This window comes from Coturnix japonica, chromosome 1 (genome assembly GCF_054131305.1).
Source record: "Coturnix japonica strain WE chromosome 1, WE-NBRP24, whole genome shotgun sequence".
In the NCBI taxonomy this organism is placed as follows: domain Eukaryota; kingdom Metazoa; phylum Chordata; class Aves; order Galliformes; family Phasianidae; genus Coturnix; species Coturnix japonica.
In genome coordinates, this window is record NC_140663.1 from 96,037,530 (window position 1) to 96,048,303 (window position 10,774).

At 41.4% G+C, this 10,774-nt stretch overlaps 1 protein-coding gene across 28 annotated transcripts in view; it reads right to left on the reverse strand.

The window, feature by feature from the left end:
- SYNJ1 (synaptojanin 1) overlaps positions 1-9,813 on the reverse strand; it is a 55,752-nt gene extending 45,939 nt beyond the window's left edge. For 23 of the 28 annotated variants that reach the window (XR_014939186.1, XR_014939184.1, XR_014939187.1 and 20 more), the window contains exons 1-2: positions 9,752-9,813; positions 8,546-8,691 (exon numbers count right to left, since the gene is read on the reverse strand). Coding sequence is in view for 24 of the 28 variants with exons in the window: in XM_085528299.1 (XP_085384425.1) it covers positions 8,546-8,669 (124 nt within the window). In the remaining 4 variants the exon portion in view is untranslated. Of the gene's footprint in view, positions 1-8,545; positions 8,792-9,751 lie in introns of all 28 variants that reach the window. The other 5 variants (XM_085528326.1, XM_085528320.1, XM_085528316.1 and 2 more) reach the window with 1 other exon arrangement.
- Between the last annotated feature and the right edge of the window lie 961 nt (positions 9,814-10,774).

A 10,774-nucleotide genomic window follows, 5' to 3' on the forward strand; every position in this document is an offset into this window, starting at 1 on the left:
CCATCAAGGATCAGCACCTTCTCCTTCCCCAAAAATAGTTAATTTTCACTTTGATGCTAAAAAGCAAGCTAGCAGTTCAACTCAAGGAAAAGTGTAAATTGAAACACCCTCTGCTCTGGCACTATGTTGTGTCCTATTTCACGTCAGCTCTCTTCCTACTGAGCATTCCTAAGCTTAGCACAGCACTGCCTGCACACAAGTCCATATGCCTTTTGTTTAAATGTCTGCCAGTTTTTTCCTTAAGGGAGATTATAATCCACTCTATAGATGAAACAATTATTTAATTTCAGTCTGAAATCCAAGCTAGCTCAATATATAAAATGCAATTAAAAAAAAATCCTTCTTCAACTATTTACGCTGTATTCTAGAATCTAGAACCAAATTAAAAAGAGAACTATAGAAGTAGGATTCTTCCCCAAATCCTCATCTGTAGTGTTACGAGCCACAGCTCATACAAACACATTGCTTACAAATAGCAGTTTTAACAGCATCACCAAACTGTGTTTTGCTTAACTAGAACACCATCAGGCTAGGAAGAACAACTCCCAACTTCCAATCCAATTTTCTATTAAGCATTCAATGAGATTAAAGCACTCTTCCAAACTCATCTTTTGGTAAGCAGAAAACTGCTGCACTCTTCCACGTTTCAAATTATTAAGGATAGATTAGGTTTCCTTTCCAACTAATGCCTTTTTGCAGGGTTTTCCTTAGGGGAGCCTGGCAGTATTTAATAATATCATAAAACAATGGGGCTTTTTTGTCTTCTGTGGATTTATTCTGTTTTTCTCACTGCACAGAGCGACTGTTATCCTTGTTAAGCCTCTATAAATAAATGCCTGAAGTGAATTAAGTAGCGTGGGTTCTGCAAATTCAGATTCACAAAAAAGGCCAAGAGAGACTAAGAAAGCAGTAAAAGGTGGCAAAAACAAAGAGAAAATGAAACCAGAACTTACTATAGCCAGTCAACTATTATTCTCTCAGCCAAGTTCCCAGGCACTATCCCAAAGCACCTAGGTCTCATGCCATGGTTTTCAATTACACTATATCTAAGTGTGAACTCTTCCACAGTCAGGGCCTAAGTACCTCACTCTCACGTGCACTGGCTGATGCTCCATCTTTTTCTAAAGCCAAAATTCACATGAGAAAGTGGCAAACGCCTCGGAAGGTTCAGATCACCTTGTTCTGGCCCATCCTTACTTGTGTCATGTTTATTACTGAGTGAACCAGTTGGATACCAGGTAAAGGTTCTACACTGAGAGGGCAGTCAGGCCCTGTAACAGGCTCCCCAGTGAGGTGGCTATAGAATTAAGCCTGACAGAAGCACATGGATGATACTCAAACATAGTGCTTAAATTTTGGGCAGGAGTTGGACTTGATGGTCCTTGTGGGCCCCTTCTACCTTAAGATATTCCATGATTTCTCTCATCGTCAGCACTCAATCTTAAAATAGTTTTGATGTAGGGATGATTGATATTAGCAAGTACAGAAAATCACTGAAGGGACAAGAAATGGTTATCACATAAACCTCCACAGCTACACTGTTCTTCTCCCTTCTGGTTTCTTTTCCCCACTTGAGCTGTGGGGGCACTGTGAAGACCTGCAGCTCCCTGGTGGTCAAGAGCTACAGGCAGGGACCTCCCCAGCCAGCACCTGTCCCACTGCCCCAGGCAGGGAGTAAGGCAGCTGAGGACAGCTCTAGATACCACAAAGACAGGCCATGATGTCAGGCTGTGGAAAGGATTTGGGATTCCTAACAAATGAGAATATCTCTTCCCCAAATGGTGGGCTAGCCTGCAGCCATGAGAAACCTTTTGACTTTGATTTATGAGCTCCATACCTTGAAAAAAACATGCAGTTGATATAAATATCTACTCAAAGAAAGCAGAAACTCCTGCAAATTAACGAGTTCACTTCTCTCTCAGAAATTGACCTTTCTATTTATTTTTAATTAGTTGGATGTAAGCAAATATTGAAGCTATGTGAACAAAATAAAAAAGCTAAACAAACACTATGAAGAACAAGTCAAGGCTCATACAACTTCTGAAGACAGAAATCTGCAGTTAGAATGACAACTTCCATCTGCAATGCAGAAGTCCATAGATTTTTAAATTACAAAGTATGGGGCACTACAGAGTAGACATAATGTAAGCACATGCCTATGTATAACGATAGATAGAAAATGTTATGAGCAAGAATGCTTCTATTACTTATTATTTAACAGGACTAAAAGAAGACAACAAACCCACAACACCTTTAATGTGGTTTTCAGGTCAAGTTTTAATGCATTCCTACTGAAAGCCATCAAGACTCTTCGCAGCGTCAAGCAAAAAGGAATAAAATAATGTAAAGTCATATTTATTAAAAATTAATAGGCCATGGTATTTTTAAAAGACCACATCTCACTTGCATGTATCTGCACCTTATCAGCCACTGACTCATGTTTAAGAAAAGTGACTGACTTTAGAGGCTGGAAACTCCATTAAAAACCCTGTCTTTGGGTCAACTTCAGGTTCACAATCCATTCTGTTTAATTCCCAGTTAAAAAAAAAAAAGGTTTTACACTCTCTACAGGGACTGTAAAGCTAAGATTGCATTAAGAGTTATCCTTTAGGCTCTCCACAGTTCTGTTCTCAATGGGTTCACAAGGTATCATTACGACACGTGAACTAGGGCAATTTCCAACCAGAACATGGGATACCTTTCGAAATTATACATAGCTCCTTCACAAACAGGCCCATTCTCATTTAAATTAGAAGAGGGAAAAGATATCATGCAGTTTTAAAATGCTCAAAATTAAAAAAAAATAAAAAAATAATAATGTATGATTAAAAAAATATATGGGTTTTTTTTTAAAATATTATTCTTTAACTGAGCATTTAAGATTGAGATTTTCAAGCTTTTTGTCAAATAAGGACAACTAAGATCTCAGTATTTAAATGAAAACTAATACTTCAGCATTACCATATATGGGAGATATTAACGTCACCACCTTCACTTATAACTCAACCAACTGAAGACCCATTTTGATCCTCTTCATACTTTGTTGATGTGAACAGATTCACAGTAAATTGGAAGACAGCTGATATTTACATCTGTCATAATTAATAGAACTGTTCTGAATCAGCACAATGACTTTTTTTTTCCATTTTATTGACTAGTTCAAATTATTAGGTATATTAACTCACGTCAAATAAACATGTAGATGATACTGTTATTTAGTGATATCTTAAGAATGAGGGGAGGATCTACCAAATATCAAATCACCTCTACCCAAAAAAGGAAAAAAAACAACCCACAGACATTTCTAGATGTTAGCAACTACATTTAAATAATAAACACCAAACACAACGTTTGGGATAAGACAAAAAGGTTGCAAAAGATTAGCAGATCAAATGAATGGTTGTTTTAAAATTATCTTTCAATATTGTGCAAATGTACTGTACTTTAAGAAAATTTACCTTATTAAACACTGAGAACTGAAAAAAAAATAAAGCTGCCCTACTTAACAGCCTACAGTTTTCAATCACACTTGAGCTTCCTGACCCAAGTACATATTTTGCATTGAAAACCAAAATCTATAGCTTTAATAATCAAAGGTGTTTCTTTTTTTCCCCCTGTACCAACTGCTTTGATTAAAATGTAAAAAGTATTGTGCACAAAGGCAAGCCTTTTGCTTGCATAAGTCAATTCTACACAGAATAATTTGTAATACCATGCACAATTACAAGGTTTTCCAATTAAATACATGAATACATGCTAGCATGCAGTAAATCTTCCGAATTATCTCAAATGTAGAGATGTTAATTAGTTTTTCTAAATTATGTCAGAGTAATTCCAGAAGTATGTAAACTAACCTTAGCAGCCATTTAATTAGCAAGAACCATCATTCATTGAATGTCTAGTAGGGCAAAATTCAAGCCTTTTACTATTTCTTCTGTGCTAACTTTGAAATCAAAATGTACTGAATTGAAAAGGGAAAGTTCCAGAATTATGGACCAAATTTTTATAGCTCCATTATGCCATTCTAATAGGTCCACCCAGACAAAAATTACCGCCTCCACCAATCTCCTAGGAGTATGCTAGGTTAACATATTTGGTCTTTGTTAAATCATGTAGTTTTGTAGAAAATGTCTGGAAAGTAACGAGCTGAGCATCTTTGCAGATTTGAAAGGGGAGAAAATTCTGGCAGAATTCTGGGAGAAGCATCTGATGACAGTAGGACAGATGATATCTTCCTCCAGAAGCACTGAGGTGTCCATCGTCACTGTTGCTTCCTTGAAGCTTCCAAAACATCTTAAGATGTTGTTTAATGGGTAGGCATGGCCCAGAAGACTATACTTAGACAAAAAAGTAACGAGTGGGGGCAGGGTGTAGTGGAAATTGCCCCTTGCATCCATCCTAATCCTTTCACATTGATATATAAGATCACCACCAGACAAACATAAAACTATATCACAACACAGTCAAAAACTGTTCCTACCAAACCTTGTAGTCGACCTTTCCTCTCTGACATAATGTGCAGTCTGGAAAGAGTGCCTATCACTTGAAGAGTTTTAACTATTTACAATTATTTATTTTAAAATAGGATACGTATAGGCACATATACACACACATGTATATACAAAGACATAGACGCATTGATATATATATAAAGGCTTATTTTGAAGCAGGGGGATTGAAACCAGATGATCATTGTGGTACTTTTCAACCCAGGCCATCCTATGATTCTATGAAAAACAGCATGTAGAAATTTCTATTGAAATGGTCTCCCTCCCTAATTTTAAGGGGATGCAGTTCCACTCAAAATGCTGCACTAGTGTTATTTGGCGAGAAAGAAAAAAATCACACAGCGGCATGATGCTGTGCTATCCCCCCTTATGATTATGTACACACATAGGCGGTACTCGAATATCTGTCACTATGTTTCTTTTCTGGGTAGCTCAGTTTCCTAAACCATCACCAACCCAAAGCCTCTTGCAAAATGCTTACACCCCCGTCTGCTACTGTGGATAGATACAATCTATCTGCTACTTCTTTTCCCAGTGCAGCATATCATAGTGTTTGAAGTGGAATGTGAATGGGTGATAGCACCAGGAAACCCGCAGCAAGTGTAGGCTGTTGCAGTTCTTCCTCCATCTAGCTCAACAGAAAGCTCAGGGTGGGTACAGTGCCTCTTCTTGTGTTTCTACCTGCTCCCTTTTCAGCCTTGCATGAAACCAAACTCCAATGATGTGCACAAAGCTCCATCTCTTTGTGCTGAGGGCTCAGATTTTCCCAAATGACAGAACATTCTCCTTTACTCATCACAGGCGACAGGAGTAAAAGCAGCTTCCCACTCCTTTCATTGTGACTCACCAGAGAGGCACAAGGAGAGAGAACAATCTCCCATTCAATCAATGAAATCTCTGCAGGTAAGATACCTCATTAAAGACTCCTGTTTCATAGAATAAATAGACCGCCTATTTTACATGCCAAATAATTAAAAAAAACAGATCAGTGACATCCTCCAAGTAAATGCTAAACAAAGAAGCAGTCGAGCTGCTGACATTTAAAACCAAATGCTCTTACAAGGCCTTGAGAAGCAGGCTGGCAGGATCCTTTCAGACTTCAATATCCTGGGCTAACCTGGTACTAGGCATGAGCTGATCAAAGAGGTGCTGGGTATTTTTATGTAAGGCAAGAGAAGTATTTCTCAGAGCTTTTGGTCACAGTAACTAATGCACATTACAAGCAGTGCACAGACCACTTCCAGCAGAGGCAAGGCTTGGACTCTTTCCATTTTAAGACTGAATGATTATGCAACAATAACCCCTGTGAACTACCCCCTTCTGCCCTCTTCCTTTCTTCTTGAATAACACACTCAGCACAAGTACAGCACACACTGAAAAACCAAGCAGCATATGAATTGTAGAGCACTACATACAGAGGCCAAACAAAACTCTTTGAATTAATCTTGCAATGCTTCATTGAATGGAGAGGGGATGAAAGTTAATACCATTATCCTTCCCTCGGCAAAATGACAGATGGACTTCCGCTAAGATGACATTTAAGGGATTGGTAAGCTTGTGTTCCTTTTTCTCAGCCCAGTTCAAGTCCTGATTACTGAGCATTCATACTCCAAAAGATGAGGTTCACTGAGGTTCTCAGAACTCAGTCACATCAATCACTTTCAATTCTAAGTGTATTTCACTGTGTTGTACGTATGTTATGCATTCTACAGCCAGGCAGGAGCTGTCATAGGGCATAAGGCTAAACAACCAATCTTCAGTATTTAATAAAATCTTATACACGTACATAAAGAAACCATCAAACTCTAGCAGAATAGAAGGAAAATAATCTAAACAAGGGAAGTTCAGCACCTTTCTGCTATCAAATCAAGGTTGATTGTGGTCTTACAACCATTAAAAGAATCATTCAGTAAAGAATTTAGGCTCAAACAAACAAAAAAACCTAAAATGAACTGCCACAGCATAACACATTGGGAAAATAAGCTCATCCATCAGAGTAAGAAGTTCACAATCTTAAGTTACTGAAAGCAGTATTTAGAGTAACTACTTGTAACTAGGCATAAATATTTACTGTATTGCAACCTACCAATCAGAATACCAAGGACAGCTCTTACAAAGTAGGAAGAAGCTATTACAAAGTACAGGACCCAAGAAGAGCCAGGCTGCTGAAATTCTGGGTTTCATTTCCTGTTTGATTACAATGCAAGGCATAGGAGAGGGCAGAATTTCAACACAGATATAAACAGTGAATTTCTAGAGAAGACAGTCTACTCAGCTACCTGCACTGTATCACAGCACAAGAAAACATTAACTCCTTTGACTTTCTGAGCATAACTTCCAAGAATAAATTACTTTGAATACATTCCTGCTTAGGTACCTTAAACAAGTGCACTGATTACTGAACATATACTAAAATAAAATGTTTCCATAATTCTTCACATTATTCCCATGCTGTACTGATCTTACTAAGTATGTTCTTTAGCTTCATGATAAGCCACTTCCATCCCAAACCACACTACACAATGCCTTTCAAATACTGCTGGCAAAGTCAACAAGATAAGTTACACAAATATTAAGAAGAAACTGTAACAGATAAAAACAAATATCAAAAAATGGGAAGAAAGCACTCACAGTTTTTGACATTGATAACTGTGAGTTAATTTCATTTGTAATGTCAACTGTGCTAGCAAGTCCCATGGCTAGGACCTGTATCGGATCATAGCAGCTCCAAATATCACATTAACTAAGGTACAGATTGAGACACAGGCTGGAGAGCACTAGCTCACACAGCCGGTTCAGCACAAACTATGGCCTGATTTCTAAGCACTTAACTTGCAGGATACAGGGACAGCCAGGTGCCTCACAAAGAGGCAATGCCACAGCTAAGGAGTGCATCAGGCATACAAACAATTACAGATACCAAAGGTAGGGAATGCATCTCCAATCCCACTTTAGAACACCCACTTCTAACCTTCAGCCTTGATGTAGGAGGGAACATGTTGCCAGCTCAGCTCACTGTACCCTATCTGGGCCAGAGCACCCTATGGGGAGACAACAACCCACCTGTGAGCCCTGTAAGGCTGCAGGCAATGCATTACAACCTCACACTGGGCACCAGGGTTAACTCAACCAAAACTGATCCATTCAAAAGAAGTACATCCACAGTGCTCAAGCTTTCCACAATATTCAAGAATCACAGAATGACCCGGGTTGGAAGGGACCTCAAGGATCATGTAGTTCCAACCCCCCTGCCTGGCAGGGCCACCAAACATACACCTTTACTAGATCAGGTTGCCCAGAAGAAGAAGCCTAGGAACTCTTTGCAACCTGGTGCTCAGGCCTTTGTACTGAAGAATACAAAACAAAGTATATTTTTAGACCCTGTCTGTAGGTTTAAAGGATCTTTTCTGCACTTCCTGTTTTAGAGCCCTCCTTTGACTCTGACTTGAAAAAACACAAGCATTTGATGCATTTATCACTGAAAGCACATAAAAATGACTATGCAATACAAGACATCTTGCTCAAAACATTGACTGACTTTATTATGAGATGATCTAACACACAATATATGGTGATAGGTTAAAAACACAGGTGCAACATCAATTTAAAAACAAAAAAAACCCCATCTAAGTCATAATACAAAGTGAGATAAACAAACTAAGATGATGCACTATTTAAGCATACAGCACTTTGTAATAAGAAGTGCACCACAGATTTTGCTTTTTAATGAGTCATTGTGTACTCAAAGGCAGACGATTGCTCAGAACCAAAGATAAGCAGACGCTGGCAGATATTGGAAGAATATTTTGTATACATGGCAATACATATTCATGATGAAAATCTAATTAAATGTGTAAAATTCTCTTTCCAACAGATAAAGATACGAAACATTTCTTCCATTTAAATCAAAAGGATCTCCATTAGCAAATAAAAACCAGAATTGCTGCTTCTTCCTTATCTGTCATAAATAAAAACAGCTTCCACAACGTCAAGGTTGCCAGTTTTTTCATTGTATTTATCAAAACATAGTGACTTACAGAGGACAGCCACGGCTCCAGATTCAAACATGAGACATTCTTCTCTGTTTCTGGCTTCCACTATCACGCTGAATGGGAGCGGATCCAGCTTGTGATAGACACGATATCCTTTACTGAAAGCCATTTTGCCTTTATCGCTGGCAGTCCTGTCCAACACAAGATGATGTTAGTGAGAGCTTCCTGTGCTTCCAGATACCTTCTGCAGAACAGGTCTGAATTCCATTCTTTCCTAAGAATTTTACAGATCTAACAACAAAAAAGAGAAAAAGAAGAAAAGAGATGCTCACTCTTTCTAGCTCATGAGATTTACTTTATGTTTCAAAACAAATATATCTAAAGATAGCTTAAAGACAACATGCCAGCATTGCAAAAACATAATTGCCCAGAGCAGCACAAAGGATTTATTTAAGATCTCCTCCAGAACAACCAGAATTTCTTTTGCAATACCTAAACTAGACTCAGAGAAACTGGAGATGAGGTTCTCCTTTAGTCGCCACAAACACATTAGAGCAGCAGCAACCTTCTGCTGAACACAGAGGGCCAGGAGCTTCAGTTTTACGATGCCTTTTGCTCATGCTGACCTTGTATAAAAGGACACTACATTTCAAACAGTAAAGCTGCTAAGAGGCTTTGGAATAACATACACAGACGATAACCTACTGCTTGGTTTCTCTTTATAAACGAACGCGGAGCTCCGTCTGGACTTAAGCCCTCCCTCGCAGCGGCTGACGATTAGAAAATCGCAGCACCGCACGAGAGAGACCGCTGACAAGCCGTAAAGGTAACACCTTCCTTCGGAGCGATGAAAAAAAGCAATACCAAACCGCAAAACACCAGCAGCCCACCGATATATCAGGGGCTGAAGGAATGCACAGAGCACAGAGGAGCGGATAGAAAGCAGCGAACATGCTCCATTCCCGCAGCCCCACGCCGGTAACCTGAGGGCTGACAGCGGCACCGACCTTCCGCCCCCTCATACGACACAGGCAGGAGCGGCCGGCCAAGGAGCCGGCACCGGTCGAGCAGCCCCCGCCCCTCCACCTGCCCGGCGCCCGCGGCGCTGACAGAGCCTCCATCTTGTCTGGCGCCCGCGGCGCCCCCGCAGCCCGACACCCGCCACAGCGACAGCCGAGCGGGCTCCTCCCGTACCGACAGCCGCCCGCGGTGCCGCCGACCCGCCCCAATACCGGCCCCGCAGCTCCTCACCGGCCGCCACAGCTGCCGCCCGCTGCGCTCCCTGCCGCGGGAGCCGGCGGCACCTCACTTCCGCTCCGGCCCCTCCGTCCCTTCCGCATTGCGCCGCCCGCCACCGGAAGGCACGGGGAGGCGGCGGAGCCATGGTGCATGTTATGGCCGTGCTACCTTGGGGCGGTGAGGAGGGGCCTGTGTGTCAGGACGGGGCTGGAGCCGAGCCCTTAGGGACAAGTATCCAGCAGGTTGAAGGAGGCGATCCTCCCCCTCTGCTCTGCCTCATCTGGAATATTGTGTCCAGTTCTGGGCTCCCCAGTACAAAAAAGACAGGGATCTCTTGGAAAGAGTCCAGCGGAGGGCCACTAAGATGGTGAAGGGCCTGGAGCATCTCCCCTATGAGGAGAGACTTAGGGAACTGGGTCTGTTTAGCCTTGAGAAAAGAAGGCTGAGAGGGGACTTGATCCAGGTTTATAAATACCTGAGGTGTGGGAGCCATAGTGGTGAGTCTGGTCTCTTTACAGTAGTGTGTGGGGACAGGACTAGGGGTAATGGGATGAAAGTACAGCATAGGAAGTTCCGCACAAATGTGCGGAAGAACTTCTTTACAGTGAGGGTGACGGAGCACTGGAACAGGCTGCCCAGGGAGGTGGTGGAGTCTCCTTCTCTGGAGATATTCAAAACCCGCCTGGACACCTACCTGTGTGACGTGGTGTAGGGAGCCTGCTTTGGCAGGGGGGTTGGACTCGATGATCTCTAGAGGTCCCTTCCAACCCCTACAATTCTGTGATTCTGTGAAGTAGTACCCCTGCCCATTAAGCTGACTCTCTTGAAGGTAGGGAGGTCTTACAGAGACCTTGACAAATGGGAGGGCTGGGCAGTCACTGACTGTGTGGAGCTGAACAAGAGCAAATGCCAGAGGTACTTGGCAAGGTGTCACTGAAATCTTAAGGCAGAAAATAAGACAGTGCTCGAGAGCTTTGTTGAAATTTAGGCTATGAAAAGATGGGTTTACATATGTATGAAAAATATCACACTGAG